This window comes from Callithrix jacchus, chromosome X (assembly GCF_049354715.1).
Source record: "Callithrix jacchus isolate 240 chromosome X, calJac240_pri, whole genome shotgun sequence".
Taxonomy (NCBI): Eukaryota; Metazoa; Chordata; class Mammalia; order Primates; family Cebidae; genus Callithrix; species Callithrix jacchus.
Genome location: NC_133524.1, coordinates 20,623,436 through 20,639,689, shown reverse-complemented (window position 1 = coordinate 20,639,689; position 16,254 = coordinate 20,623,436). Strand labels below are relative to the sequence as shown.

The 16,254-nt window shown below is 45.7% G+C and overlaps 1 protein-coding gene across 13 annotated transcripts in view; it reads left to right on the top strand.

The window, feature by feature from the left end:
* Nucleotides 1–7,471: 7,471 nt before the first annotated feature.
* The window catches only part of MAP7D2 (MAP7 domain containing 2), a 109,412-nt gene continuing 100,629 nt past the window's right edge, over nt 7,472–16,254 (top strand). For all 13 annotated transcript variants that reach the window (XM_035289682.3, XM_008989057.5, XM_008989056.5 and 10 more), the window contains exon 1: nt 7,472–7,734. In XM_035289682.3, the coding sequence (XP_035145573.1) occupies nt 7,608–7,734 (127 nt within the window). In that variant the 5' untranslated portion in view covers nt 7,472–7,607. The remainder of the gene's footprint in view (nt 7,735–16,254) is intronic.

The following is a 16,254-nucleotide window of genomic DNA, read 5'->3' as shown; positions in this document are numbered from 1 at the left end:
GGCTCACACCTGAAATCCCAGCACTTTGGGTTGCCAAGGATCACCTGAGGTCAGGAGTTCATGACCAGCCTGACCAACATGGAAGAACCCTGTCTCTACTAAAAATACAAAATAAGCCTGGCATGGTGGCGCATGCCTGTAATCCCAGCTATTCAGGAGGCTGAGGGAGGAGAATCACTTGAACCCGGGAGGCGGAAGTTGCAGTGAGCCAAGATCACCCATAGCCCTCCAGCCTGGGCAACGAGTGAAACTCAGTCTCAAGAAAAAAGGTTTTTGGCCCAGCATAGTGTCTCACAGCTATATATCCAGGAGTTGGAGACCAGTCTGGACAAATAGTGAGACGCCATCCCTTAAAAATAAAACATTCGGGCATGGTAGTGCACACCTGTAGTCCCCACTACTTGGGAGGCTGAGGTTGGAGGATTGCTTGAGCCAGGAAGGTTAATGCTGTAGTGAGCTATGATATGATGTCACTGCATTCGCCCTGGGCAACAGAGCAAGACCCTGTTCCCCCCCAAAAAAGTGAGGCTGGGTGTGGTGGCTCACACCTGAAATCCCAGCACTTTGGGAGGCAGAGGCAAGCAGATCACTTGAGGTCGGGAGTTCGAGACCAGCCTGTCCAACATGGTGAAACCCTGTCTCCACTAAAAATAAAAAATTAGCCAGGTGTGGTGCACAGGCCTGTAATCCCAGCTACTTTGGAAGCTGAGGCATGAGAATCGCTTAAACTGGGGAGGTGGAGGTTGCAGTGAGCCGAGATTGCACCATTGCACTCCAGCCTGGGCAACAGAGTGAGACTGTCTCAAAAACAAAAAAAAGTCTCTGACAATGCAATTAAAGTTTATTAACCTAATGAAATTAATCTCATACACTGGTACATCCTAACCTTTGAGTACGCATCTTTTTAATATGTGACAAAGTGGAGAGTACTACATAAAGCACTTCTGCATACCAATGTGTAGCAGTTGTCTCAAGGTTAAGCATTTGCGATAATTTGTATTGCAAACAACTGGACACTAGTGGAATATCGTTTTTACTTGAAAGAAACATTGATAAGCTGATATTTCAAAGTTGGATTTGTGTTCAACATTTTTGTAAAAATAAAATTAGCCTATCATTTCAAGGGAAACAAATAACCGTATTTGTTGGTGGTGATAAAATTTGAGCTTTGAAGAGCGAAAAAAAGCTTTAGAAAACTAGTATCTGCTACTATTAGCTTGACAACTTCACTAAAGTAAGAACTTTTCTGAAGAGATCAGTGATATTAATGAATGTGGCATCTTAAAATTGTAGAATGAAAAGGGTCAACATAGGGAAGATCATATGTCTGTCAGTTTTTTCCAAGTTTTCCAGGTGTGAAGTTAAAAAGTGCATTCATAGTTCAAAATAGACCAATGAATTTTAATGTAACAGTATGAAACGTTTGTCGATTTGGTGTTAGATTCCACCGTGCAACTAACTCAGGAAATCACCTCTTGTTAAGATTGTGTGTAGTGTCAAAGAACATACCCAATTATCTGAAAAGTCTATTAAAATCTTCCTTTTCCGACTACATGCCTCTGAGGCCAGATTTTCTTCATACGCTTTAACCAAAACTTACTAGGGCACATTGAATACAAAAGCAGATATGAGACTTTCGTCTATTAAGCCGGTCTGACGATTTGCAAAAATGTGCAACAATGTCAATTTTTTGTTTCTGTGACTCCTCATTAAGTGTTTATGCTAATGCATTGATTTTATTCTTGAATTAACATTTTTAAAAAATCTATGCGTACCGTCAGCTGTATTAACTGACCGACAACTCACAAGCTTGCCATTTCAAGGAAAATTGACAGTGTTTATTGCCAGTGCTACATTTGTACTTTCAAGTAAAAATTAGAGTTTTAGAAATTAGATCTACCAACATTAGCCAGATCAAAGAGCTCTGTGATTCTCCATTTTTAAGTATAAAATAGGGGTTCGCAAACCCCTTTCTATAAAGGGCCAAAGAGTAAATACCTTGGGCTTTTCAGGCCATCTGATCTGTTAGAACTACTCAGTTCTGCCATTGTAGTGCAAAAACAGCCACAGGTGTCACACACAAATGAGTGTGGCTATATTCTAATAAAACGTTATTAACAGAAATAGGTAGTGGGCTGTATTTGGCCTATGCACTGTAGTTTGTTGACCCTTGATATAAAGGGGTTCTGAGACCAGATAATTTGAGATCTGCATTAGACTAACAACTTAAGTGGTATAGTACATTTTAAGATACTATTCAACATACTAAATTTTTTTTTGAGGCGGAGTTTCACTCCTGTTGCCCAGGCTGGAGTGCAATGGTGCAATCTCCACTCACCCTAACCTCCACCTCCCAGGTATGAGCGATTCTTCTGTCTTGGCCTCCCAAGTAGCTCGGATTACAGGCATGCACCACCATGTCCAGCTAATTTTTTTGTATTTTAGTAGGGATGGGGTTCCACCATGTTAGGCTGGTTGCAAACTCCTGATCTCAGGTGATTCATCTGCCTCAGCCTCCCAAAGTGCTGGGAGTACAGGCGTGTGCCACTGCGCCAGGCCTTTTTTTTTTTTTTGAGACAGTCTTGCTCTGTCACCCAGGCTGGAGTTCAGTGGTGCAATCTCAGCTCACTGAAACCTCCATCTCCCGGGTTCAAGTGATTCTCCTGCCTCAGCCTCCCAAAGTGCTGGGAGTACAGGCGTGTGCCACTGCGCCAGGCCTTTTTTTTTTTTTTTTTTTTGAGACAGTCTTGCTCTGTCACCCAGGCTGGAGTTCAGTGGTGCAATCTCAGCTCACTGAAACCTCCATCTCCCGGGTTCAAGTGATTCTCCTGCCTCAGCCTCCCAAGTAGCTGGAATTACAGGCGCTCGCTGCCATGCTCAGCTAATTTTTGTATTTTTAGTAAAGATGGTGTTTCACTATGTTGGCCAGGTTGGTCGCGAACTCCTGACCTCAGGTGATCCACCCACCTCTGCCTCCCAAAGTGCTGGGATTACAGGTGTGAGCCACTGTGCCTGGCCCATACTATAGATTTTTTTTTTCTTTCTTTCTTTTTTTTTTTTTTTTTTTTTTGGAGATGGCGTTTCACTCGTTGCCCAGGCTGGAGTGCAATGGCACAATCTTGGCTCATTGCAACCTCCGCCTTTCAAGTAGCTGGGATTACAGGCATACACCACCATGCCTGGCTAATTTTGTATTTTTAAGTGATGGAGTTTCTCCATGTTGGTCAAACTGGTCTTGAACTCACGACCTCATGTAGTCCGCCCCAGTCTCAGCCTCCCAAGGTGCTGATTACTGGCATTAGCCACTGTGCCTGGCAATGCTATAGATTTTTATAGGAAGTTTTATAGTGGGAAAAGCCCAGGAAACTTGAAAGTCATTTTTTAAAAGCTTAAATACAAATTACGTTAATGGATATTCTGTTATGATGTTATGAAAATGTCAATTTTCCCCAAATTAACCTCTGATTTCAATATAGTTACAATTAGTATTATAGTAGGCCGTGGTGGGAGATAGCAAAAACGTCCCAAAGTATATTCATGTGGAAATACTGGATTTCAAAGAACTCTAAAAACACTGCTAAGCGGGAATTCACTCCAACAGATAAGTTGTACCCTAAGCCATAGTAGTAAATAATAGATGCAGTAACAGAAAGATCAGAATAGATACCTTAGAATCTGGCTCACCTACTATGGGAAATAGACATTTGAATTTTTTTTTCTTTTTGAGACAGAGTTTCACTCTTGTTGCCCAGGCTGGAGTGCAATGCGACAATCTCAGCTCACTGCAACCTCTGCCTCTCAGGTTCAAGTGATTCTCCTGCTTCAGCCTCCTGAGTAGCTGAGATTACAGGCCTGAGCCACCATGCTCGGCTAATTTTGTATTTTTAGGAAATGGGGTTTCTCCATGTTGGTCAGGCTGCTCTTGAACTCCCGACTTCAGGTGGTCCGCCTGTCTTAGCCTCCCAGACTGCTTGGCTTACAGGTGTGTACCACCACTCCCAGCGATATTTGATTTTTTAAAGAGTGGCTTCAAAAATTACTGGGAAGGCCAGGCGTGGTGGCTCACACCTATAATCCCAGCACTTTGGGAGGCCAAGGCAGGCAGATCACCAGAGGTCAGGAGTTCGAGATCAGCCTGACTAACATGGTGAAATCCCATCTCTACTGAAGTATACAAACGTAGCTGGGCGTGGTGGCATGCACCTGTAATCTCAGCTACTCTCGAGGCTGAGGCAGGAGAATCTCTTGAACCTGGGAGGTGGAGGTGGTAGTGAGCTGGGAGGATTGTGCTACTGCACTCCAGCCTGGGCGACAGAGTGAGACCTGGCCTCAAAAAAAAAAAAAAAAAAAAAACTGGGGAAAGGATAGGTAAGCAGGTAGTGCTGACCAAACTACACTTTGGAGAGAAAAGTGGATTTGGATCTTTACCTCACCTTATACAGAAAAATTGCTTCAGAGTAAAGCATTTTTTACTTTTTTTTTCTATAAGCATGAGGGGAATGGGGAGTATCTTGGGACTAGGAAAGTACATATTAACAAGACTTCTTAAAATGCAAACCATAAGGTGAAAACTTTATGGATTTTATCACTTTGTAACCATCATGAGATGGGATCAAGCAAGAACCATCAATGGATGCTAAATCTAGAGAGAAGTTTTGACCAAGAGTAAGTACCTGCATAACCTTAAAGTGCCTGCCCACAGATTGCTTATTGCAAGAGAAAAACTACCTGTCTGGTGGAGGAACAGCCAATGAGAGAAAATTATTGTTTCCACGTTAAATTAAGTTGGTAATTAACTCTAGTATGTGTAAGAGAACATTCATAAGCTTAGGAAATACACATGGAAGTATTTGTAATGTAACTTACTCTCAAAGCAGTTGATAAAAAAAAAATAGGGCAATATATTACAAAGTAAATGGAGTAAATATGTTCATAGGATTTTGTCATAAAAATTAAGGAAAATTTTACTAATCTTAAAAAGCTTAGTTGGCTAGGATAAAATAATTTGCTGCATTTAAACCAGCAGTTATCTAGAATACAAGAAACTCCTGGAAATCAACCAGAGTAGCCCAGTGGAAATATGGGCAAGGATTGAACAGGCGATTTACAGAAAGATAAACCAGATAGAATGGCTAATCGTTTTGTATAAATCTTAAGAACAATACCAAGCGAGGAAAAACAAATAGAAGGATAGCTTTTATGCAGTATCATTTATATAAATTTAAAATGCATGCATACATTCATAACAGTGTTTCAAAATTGCAGCTGCAAAGATATCAGAGGAGGTGTTTATGATTAGGGAGATGAATGGAAAGTAAAAGGACCCCCAAAATAGAATAAAAGTAGAGAGGGATGCTACACACAGATGTCAGCAGGCCATGACCTCAAGAGTTGGATGAATTAAACTCACCAAAGGTCCCTAAGATAAAGGAGGAGAAAGTGACAGCTCCCATGCTCTTATTAATTTGGCTTGATCTTAATGTGTTCGAATTTCCATTACAGCTCAGGGTACCAGCCCCAACTTGCCCACTTTCCTACGCATTTAATATTTAAACTTTCCTGGCTTTCTCACCAAACTCGAACCCTACTCCTGGCACACCTTTGGGCATGTCAGGGATACGTTCATCACAAACTGTTTTGTGCCACAAAGGGATTGTTTCCCAGCTTTTGGCCAAGAGTACAGGTGCCCATTCCTGAGAATTTCAGCTTCACATTAAAAAAAATATTAGATATAATTAAGAGACCATAAAATTTACCCGCTTAAAATGCTCAATTCAATAGTTTTTAGTATACTTAGTTATGCACTCACCATATTCCTAGAACATTTTCATCCAAAAAAGAAAACCTGTACCCATTATTCAGCTTCATTTTTAATCGTGTATTTCTCCCCCCAGGGGTGGTAATAAAACTTTCAGGCTCGTCACCATCCAACAAGAAAAACGTGCAGCCTGGGGCTCCATGGGAACTGGTTATCACTTGGCAGGCTTGGGTAAACACCTGGAGGCTTGAGGCGGCCCTGCCAAGATGTCTTTTTCAATATTTTTGAAAAGATAATAAATGTGCATGGCAGTGGTGAAAGGATGCCCAGGGGAAAGACTCTCCCCCTACCCCCAACCTCACACCCTTCCCTGACCCCTACTCTGGAGGCAATGAGTTTAGCAGTTTCTTGTGTGTCTTCTTGGAGAGATCCTCCCCGCAGAGGTGTTTTGTTTTTTGAGGCAGGGTCTCTGTCGCCCAGGCTGGAGTGCAGTGGTATGATCATGGCTCACTGCAACCTCGACCTCCCAGGCTCAAGAGATCCTCCCACCTCAGCCTCCCCAAGCAACTGAGACCACAGGCGTGCCACCATGCCCAGCTAATTTTTAACGTTTTTTTGTAGAGACAGGGGTCTCCAACTCCTGGGCTCAAAGCAATCCACCCGCATCAACCACCCAAAGTGTTGGGATTACAGGCGTGAACCACCACACCCGGCCTCCCACAGGTTTCAGTCAGCATTATTTACCCCTCAGGAGAAGAAGGACCAAATTGGCTGCGGAGTGGGGTGTGTGGTTGAAAGGCCAAGGTGGGCCTACGGCATGTGCTCCTGCCTTTCGTTGAAGATCGACCCCTATAGCCTGCTGCTGTCCCTCCCTAGGTGACCACACGCTGAGGGTGTACCCATGCGCCTCGAGAACTGGAACCTAACTGCTTTGAGGGCGGGTCCTCCGGGGTCTGCACATGTGGCACTGGCCCAACTGGCACCCACCTGTGGGCGTAGCCAGAAACTTTCTAAGGCTGCATTGCTGAGTTTGCATGCAAACGCCCAGGGTGTGTAAACATGTGCGTTCTGAGTGAGCACGTGTGTGCACGTTGTGTGCTCTGTGTTCACGCATTGTGTGAGGATTGTGTGTACGGTGTGTGAGAAACTGCACCCTGCATCTATACACGCTTTGAGTGTGTATCTACACTGTGTGAGAAGGTGCATTTACGCTGGTGTGCACGTTGAGTGTGCATGTTGCATGTAAGTATGTGAACTGTGTGCGTGTGCACGCCTTCTGTGTGTGCACTGTGCACAGCAGTTTGTAAAGACGAGTGTACGCCCATACGCACTGTGTGAGGACTGCTGTGCACATGAAGTGCATACGCTATGTGCGCACGCAACGTGAGAACCAGTGCGCATATCGCACGTGCACGTCCTGCGTGCGCTGCGCATGGAACCCGTGCGCCTATTGCACGTCCACGCCCTGCGAGCGAGAACCGGTGCGCCTATCTCACGTGCACGCCCTGCGCGCGCTGTGCGTGAGAACCGGTGAGCCTATCGCATGTGCACGCCCTGCGCGCGCGCTGCGTGAGGACCGGTGCGCCTATCTCACGTGCACGCCCTGCGCGCGCTGTGCGTGAGAACCGGTGAGCCTATCGCATGTGCACGCCCTGCGCGCGCGCTGCGTGAGGACCGGTGCGCCTGTCGCCCGTGCACCCCTGCGTGCGCAGTGAGTGGAACCTGTGCGCCTATCGCACGTGCACGCCCTATGCGCGCGCTGCGTGAGGACGCGTGCGCATGCTGACGCGCACGGGTTCGATGCGGCGCGGCGGGCTTGGCAGTGCGCCTGTGCGGTCGGTGTGTCCTGATGGAGCGCGGCGGCGGCTTCGGGACGGGATCCCGGCCTGAGGGTACTGCGCGGGGTAGCCCTCTTTCAGGGAAGGTCGCAGAACCGGGCGCGGTGCGGACCTCTCACCCCAACTACAGGCCTCAAGGTAGGATCCCCAGAGTGTGGCGGGCGCCCGAGGGCTTCGGGTTCCCCCGCGGGGGCGGAGCGGGACGGGCAGGGTGGCTCAGGGCAGCGGTCTTCGAGCGTTGGGGGAAGGGGCACGGCTCAGAGCTGGGATAAATGCTCTTTCCTCGGTCCGGGATCGACCGGAGGTTTATCCAAGGGCCGCACCCCTCTCTGTGCGACCGGCGGTCTTTTTCTGGGGAGACCTGGGTGAGTGTGTACACCCGGGGGATGGCTTAGGGTGGGCGGTAGGTGTGTTTGAGTTGGAGGTGCCCGAGGAGGTGCTGGGTGTCCAGTACCTGTCGTCGAGGAGCAGCCGGCGTGGGGGTCTTAGGTTAAACAGCGGGCTTCTGGGCTTGCCCGGGCCTCAGCGTGCGCCCTCTCTGCTTTTTGAGAAACGCGCGCTAGCACCGCTGCAGCCCAGCTTCGCACCTCTTGGCGTTCCCAGGTGGCAAAACCAGTGTGTCACCCATTGGCAGAGGTGGAGGGATTGTTGCCTGGGCGGCCAGGTGTCTGTCGCGGACCGGGTGCTCCTCTGGCTCGGACGCACTCCCTGTGGTCTCCGCTACGCTGCTCAGGTGGCCGGGCCGCGGCCCCCTCCGGAGGCAGCGGGGCAAACCAGGCTCTCAGCCCTCGAGGCTGCAGATGCCTGGAGCCATGGAGGGCTGATCTCTGGCTGCCCAGAAGCCAGCGAGGCAGTGGGGGAGACTGTCAGGACATTTTGGCAGGATTTTAGATAAGCAGGTCTCGAATGGAGTCGTCTGATGCTAACGTTCTGTAAAGTGGATGCAGGTAGTGCGGGGGTGTAAACAGCATGGAAACTGATTTCATGCTGTTTTTCCTGACAACACCTTTCTTCTTTTTTCTTTTTTTACTTAATAATGCAGGCTATTTTTAAAACATTTTTTACTGCAGTCTAACATGCATTTTAAACGCACAAAACTGTGATTCGATGAATTATCACATAGTGAAAATATGAGTATTTTATATAAGCTGGGCCAAGAAAAGGAAAGAAATCAAGAGAAATTTTCATAAAACATGCTTTTTCACTGGGGTTGTGGGGGTGAGGGGTATTTTCTGATTGGGTCTTCAGTTGCATCATTCATAAAAGGAGGAGATAGCTTAAATAATTTCCAGTTGTGTTTTTCATTGTGCCTTTTCAAAGGCAGAATTCATTAAATGTCACAGGATAACATCATAACTACCTTTGAAATGTGCGCTTTTTGTTTTTATCCTTTCTGCTTGAAACACCCAAGCTGTATCTGCTAAGGAAGAACCTGGAAACCACCCTCCAGAATGACCCTCCCTGGCAGAGGCGACCTTATATAATAAAACATTGAAAAGGAGAAGTTGTTTCAGTTTGCATTTTTATTTGGTTGAGAGCTTAAATAATGGTTTATTTCGATGTTTTGTTGTACTCATGAGAAGTGGGGAGGGGTGGTACGGCTGGGCCTTCAGTGTATCTTGGATTTTATTTGAAGGAACTTAAGGGGAGATTTTTTTTTTTTTTAATGGAAACAAAATTAGGGGAAGGGGAGGAGGTACTTTGGCAGGGGAAATTCTTAATAACTGTTTAGAAACTATTGTAGAATCATTTAATGCACTTTTCTGATATTAAGATTAGCTTAAAACTATTTTCATTTGAAATTGGAAATATAGAAAGACATGTTGTATAAAGGTTTAAAATGTTAAATAAACACCTATGAGCATTATGGTTGGTATGGTCAAATTGGAACGTTCAATTTAGGTGCCAGGTGATACCACAATTTGTTCTTTGGGGGAGTTAGCAAGGTTAGGTGCTTAAAAAAACAGTCTCCTTAGAAAAATTATGATTATTGAGGTTTCATAATAATCTGTCCTGTATACTGATTATTCTTGGTTACCCAGGCCCTTAGCATTTGGGACCCATTCCTAATGAGAATTAACCTGCTTTTCTAGAGAGTCAACCACTGTTCCTAAGCTTCAGCTGGGTGCTGTGAAGTCTGCAAAACACAGAAAGACCTGAGATGTTTAGGCTATCCAACAGTTTTGTGTTATACAGTTGGGGTATATGAGTTGGCTGGTGGTTTTCCTGGGAGCTGTTGTAGAAGAAGACAACAAGGAAACACCGCTGGTGGTTTCCTCTAGCAACAGGTTCTTCTGATACTGAAATCCTGTGCATGTTCCTATTACCCCCCAGTGATGCCTTCTTTCTTTCCTTTTAATTACCTCTGAATAGAAATTACCAAATCTACTGTTTATTTTAATACTTATCTGATATGCATAGTATAACAAATGACCAAGAGCTTGTTTCAATCTGCTTGAATACCTTATTTTATTTTATTTTTTGGGGGGGATGGAGTCTTGCTCTTGTCCCCCAGGCTAAAGTGCAGTGGCACAATCTCAGCTCACCGCAATCTCCACCTCCCGGGTTCAATCGATTGTCCTGCCTCAGCCTCCTGAGTAGCTGGAATTACAGGCACCTACCACCACACCTGGCTAATTTTTTATATTATTTTAGTAGAGACGGGGTTTTGCCATGTTTGTTGGCCAGGCTAGTCTTGAACTCCTGACCTTGTGATCCACCTGCCTTGGCCTCCCAAAGTGCTGGAATTGCAGGCATGAGCCACTGCAGCCGGCCTCAATCTGCTTAAATACCTTTAACCAGCTGATAGAAACAGCAGATCTCAACCATGACATTGGACAGCATCACTGTCACACAGACCTTGTGTCCCCCTCAGACTGAAATACTCTCTTCTCCCGTTTTCTCTTCAGGAATTCACTTCCTCTAGGTTCTCAGAATTAATGAACTTCCTCCTGTCTGTCCCTGCAGTACCTCCAGGCAAGCACTCTTACTCTGCCTGTGTGATATTAACCTTCATGCTCCTCTAGGCAGATGCTCATTGGGTGTTTACTGTGCCAGACTCTGCTGGCCATCGCTGTTACTAAAGCTGAGTAGATAGATTGAGGTCCAGACAGCCTGGGTATGAATGTCAGCACTGTCCTTCCTACTGTGTCATTTTAGGGAAGTTATTTGACTTCTGTGAGCTTCAGTTTTCTCATGTTTAAAATGGGCTTTAAAAGCAGTTGTCAAGTGTATCGCACTTGCTGGACGCAGTGGCTCACACCTGTAATCCCAGCATTTTGGGATGCTGAGGCAGAATGATCAATCGAGCCCAGGAGTTCAACACCAGCCTAGGGGACAAAGTGAGACCCTATCTCTTGAAAAAAAAAAAACAGCTGGGTGTAGTGGTGCATATCTGTAGTCCCAGTTACTCAGGAGACTGAGGTGGGAGGATCGCTTGAGCCCTGGAGGTTGAGGCTGCTGTGAGCCATGATGGTGCCACTGCACACCAGCCTGGGAGAAAGAGTGAGATTCTGTTACACACACACACACACACACACACACACACAAAGTGGAGGTTGCTGAAGAACAACACTGGGAGATAGAGTACTGTCTGGAGGATGAAGGAATTAATATCTGTAAAGCAGGCCTGACGTACAAGTGCTCAAGCTGGTGCATTTGCTCTGTTAGATTGTTAGCTTGAGAGCAAGGCCTGGGTCCAGCTTATAGGCACTTCTCTCAGTGCTGCCTGGTGCAGAAGGTGACTGGATCATCATCCTACCCCTCCTTAGGGTTTTTGTGCATAGTAGGTCTGTGACCATTGTTTAATCGTGTCATGCTGGGAGCAGCTACACTGGGTTGAGTGCTCATAAATCACTGGTGAGTTGGATTAAAGAAATGTGGCAGTGCAGAACTTTGAGATAATGGAACTGCAAAGCGTGTTTCCTGAGGCCCGTTTAGTTTTCCAGTGTATTCTACAGGTATATATTGTTTTTAATTTTTTTTTCATTTTTTTATTATAATAGCTTTTGGGGTACAAGTGGTTTTGGGTTACATGGATGAATTGTATAGTGGTGAAATCTCAGATTTTTGTGTCCCACTCACCTGAGTAGTATACATTGTTTACTGAATTGAAATCCTTTCCCCCTTGTTCCCTAGGAAGGAGGGAATTGCTTTGAGGTAAGATGGCATTTCCTCATGTCCTTCCATCTGTGTATCTTCATCCCCTGCCCCGGAGCATTAGAGTGTACAGGTGAAAACTGGAAGTTCAGGATAACCTCCCTCGGGGGTTCACAATAGGGTGGGCCCGAGCAGCAAAGACTGAGAGTTGGGTCCCAAGAAATCGGAGTTCTTCATCCTTTTTCAAAGTTCTGTTTAAAATTATTCTTGAACACTTTAATCCTAAAACTGTTCAGATCAAGAAGAACAAGTTAAGTTTATGCCTCTAGAGTCTCTTTGTCAGTGGAAAGGACCACAAACTTCCTACAACGCTGTATTTGGTTTGCGGCTCCTGGCTTTATTTACTGATGGCAGCATAGGACTTGGACTTAGCAGGACCTTCAGGCAAACTGCTGAAAGTCTTTCTGATTTCTCTTCTGATGTCCTGGCCATGGTGACGGAGCTGTGCAAAGTCTGTCATCTCTAACCCTGCTTCCTCTCCAACATGAAAGGATGTTTTCCTTTTCCCTCTCTTTCAGTTGCCCCATCTTCTTTAGTGGCTAGTGTTTTAAAAGAACATGTTGTCTTCTATAGTAATTACACTGATTGACTCACAAAACAGAAGGATTCACAAGGTAGATTTGGGCAGGCGACAGATGGAGATTTCTGGGGGATATTGGTAAATATCCTGGTGGGTCTTGTTGAGAGGATTTAGTGAGATATGTTGCCTGGTGATACAATGATACTGCCTGGTTTTGGGGGGCTGTCTGTGTGCTAAGTTGGCTCTGGCAGCAGTTACAGGATTTGAAAACTTCCCACAGCCCTGCCCTCCAGCCTCTTTTGAAAGGAATTCCACCAGAAGAAGGAAGGAGGCAGGTAGAAGGCAGCTGCCCTTAGGGAGGGAGTGTCCACTGTCCACCTCACATCTGTGTTGGCCACGCTGAAATGCGGAGTTCTCTGTCTCAGCATCTGAGGCTCTGGGACTGGCTAGGCCTCTGGATCCCGCCTCATTTGCCCGTGAGGTCAGTCTGAATGCAAGCCCTGATCTGCTTTTCTGTCGGAAAGCATTTGTTTTCCTCTTGCCTAGGAACTTTTTCTGTTTTTAAAAGACTTGTGGTTAGCAGAGTTTGGGTTGTCATTTAAGTGAAAGGAAAACAGGTATGATTGAGCCACATGCATGGAAAGCATTTAAGGGAATAGCAGTCATGCCAAATGCCTGAGATCCTTGGAATGACAGGGTCTGCCCCCAGGGCTCCTAGCTTCTGACCAGTGCTGGGTTCATTCACCACCTAAAAATACTTGCTTTTCCTCTCACTGCCAAATAGGTTGGTGCCTTGCAGCCGCCAGCAACCCCTTGGAATGTTCCTTGCTCCTTTGTCATCTCACCCTCTTCATCCCTCCCACCGCCTGTGTTTCTGTAATAGCAGCTTTACAGCCAGTTGTGGTGGTTCACACCTGTAATCCTAGCACTTCAGGAGGCTGAGGCCGGCAGATCGCTTGCACTCCGGAGTTCAAGACTAGCCTGGGCAACATGGCAAAACCCTGTCTCCACAAAAAATTAGCTGGGTGTGGTGGCACATGCCTATAGCCCCAACTACTTTAGGAGCTGAAGCAGGAGGATTGCTTGAGCCTATGAGGTTGAGGCTGCAGTGAACTGAGATTGTGCCACTGCACTCCAGCCTGGGTGACAAAGTGAGAGACTGGGTCAAAAATAAAAATAAACAGCTTTATCATCTCTGTAAAATTCATATGCCATACATTCTACCCATTTAAAATGCACAATTCAGTGGCTTTTAGTATATTCACAGAGTTGTGCAGTCATCACCACAGTCAATTTTAGAACATGTTCATCATCCCAGAAAGATTCCCCATACTCATTAGCATTTATCATTCCCCCTGACTTCACAGCCACTGTTCTGTCTATATAGAGACCTCGAGACTTCTGCCGGGGCAGTCTTCAGCCTTTGGTGCAGACACGCATTGCAATTGCCTAGAAGTCTGTGGGTGGGTCTTCATGCATTAGATGTTTAGAAACCAGTATTCTGTATACTCTGTCCTTCAGGTCCAAGATATGCTCTTACCCTGAAGCCTTGCCTTTTCACCTCCTTCCAGTACATTCCCACTCCTCAGGACCTGCAAAGTGCTCAGAACCTGAATGTAACTTTACATAGCAGTCCGCAGTATACACTGTGCATGTTCATTTCACCTTCCCAGACAGTCATGGCTGCTAATTGTTGAGCACTTGTGTGCCAAGTATCAGTATTGATACGTTACTTTACTTTTGTCTTCACAGTCACCCTTTGTACTCTTTTTGTTATTTCAGAGACATTTCAGTTATCTATTATTGTGTAACAGACCACTCCAAAACTTATTTCCCATAGTTCCGGTAGTTGCCTGGGCTCACTAGAGCAGTTCTGCTGCTCCATTTGGGGTCCCCTGGAATCACTCATGCTGATAGTCTGCTGGGAGCTTAGTTGGACTTGAAATGTCCAAGATGGTCTCTTGTTGTCCAGGTATCTAATCACAGGGAGTCTGTCCTCGACTTTCTAACAATGTGGCTGCCGTGCTTTGAATGAGGAAGCAGATGTTGCCAATTCTCTTACAACCTGCACGTACAAGTCCCAGAATGTCATTTTGCTGCATTCAGTGGTCAAAGCAAGTCCCAAGGCCAGCCTAGATTCAAGGGGAGAGGAAATAGACTCTTCTTCTTGATGTGAGGACAGCATGCAGCTGCTGGGAAAGGAGAAACTTTTAGTGGCCCTTTTGGAGAGTATCTACTGTAATAGGTGAGTATAGTCATTCCTTGGTATCCGTGGGGGATTGCTTCCAGCACCTCTCAAGGACACCAAAAATCAAGGATGCCCAAGTCCCTGATATAAAATAATATAGTATTTACATATAACCTATGCACTTCCTCCCTTATTTTTTTTTTTTTGAGACAGGGTCCCACTTTGTCACCCAGGCTGGAGTGCAGTGGCACGATCTCAGCTCACTGCAGCCTCAACCTCCCAGGTTCAAGTGATTGTCCCACCTCAGCCCCTCCAAGGAGATGGGACTACCGGCATGCACCACTGTGCCTGCTTAATTTTTGTTTTTTGCTTTTATTTTTGAGACAGAGTCTTGCTCTGTCACCCAGGCTGGAGTGCAGTGGCATAATCTCTGCTCACAGCAACCTCTGCCTCCTGGGTTCAAGCGATTCTCCTGCCTTAGCCTCCTGAGTAGCTGGGATTACAGGTATGTGCCACTACCATGCCTGGCTAATTTTATATTTTTAGTAGACACGAGGTTTCACCACCATGTTGGTCAGGCTGGTCTCAAACTCCTGACCTCATGATCCGCCCACCTCAGCCTCCCAAGCTGCAGGGATTACAGGCATGAGCCACCACGCCTGGCCATTTTTTGTATTTTTAGTTGAGATCGGGTTTCACCACATTGGCCAGGCTGGTCTTGAACTCCTGACCTCAAGTGATCTGCCCACGTTGGCCTCCCAAAGTGGTGAGATTACAGGCATGAACCACTGTGCCCCTCCCCCTCTTTTACTTTAAATCATCTCTGGATTACTGATAATACCTAATAAATGTAAATGCTATGTAAATAGTTGCTATACTGTGTTGTTTTGGGAATAATGACTGAAAAAAAGTCTGTACATGTTCAGTACAGGTGCGACCATCCATTTTATTTTATCTGAATATTTTCTTTTTTTGAGATAGAATCTCACTCTGTTGCCTAGGCTGGAGTGCAGTGGCACAATCTTGGCTCACTGCAACCTCCGCCTCCTGAGTTCAAGCAATTCTCCTGCCTCAGCCTCCCAAGTAGCTGGGATTACAGGCAGCCGCCACCACAACTGGCTAATTTTTGTATTTTTAGTAGAGGCAGGGTTTCACCATGTTGGCCAGCCTGGTCTCAAACTCCTGACCTCAGGTGATCTACCTCCCAAAGTGCTGGGATTATGGGCAGGAGCCACCATGCCCAGTCTTTATCTGAATATTTTCAGTCTGTGGTTGGTTGAATCCTTAGATATAGAACCCTTGGATACAGAGGGCTGATTATATGTTTTAATTAAGAAAGGTTATGTATTCAGCCAGAGGTGAAAGATTTAAAAAAGAAGAAAGGCTAATTTATTTGCCCAAGGGCATACAGTAAGTGACAAACCAGGCCTCACGCCCAAGTGCGTTTGATTTCAGAGCTGAGAATTTTTAACCTTCCATGCCACTGTGCCTCCAAAGATGGATGATAAACTTCTTTCACACATGAGCTGTGTCTCCCACATCTGCTGTACCCTTCTGAGGATCTAACTCAGTACTATCTAGTGACATCTTACAAAGATCTTGTTTGCCTTTTCCTTAGTACATGGTCGTTTTTCTCCCCAAAGGCGATGGGGATCTCATTTCTTAGAATTACAGCAAAAATATTGTTAAAATGCTTAGAGGAAGAGAAGTTCCATTTAATGGAATTTCCTAGTTTACCAGAAATTAACCCCCCATCTTCTCTGTACCCACCATTGTTGAGGATCTGAAGATG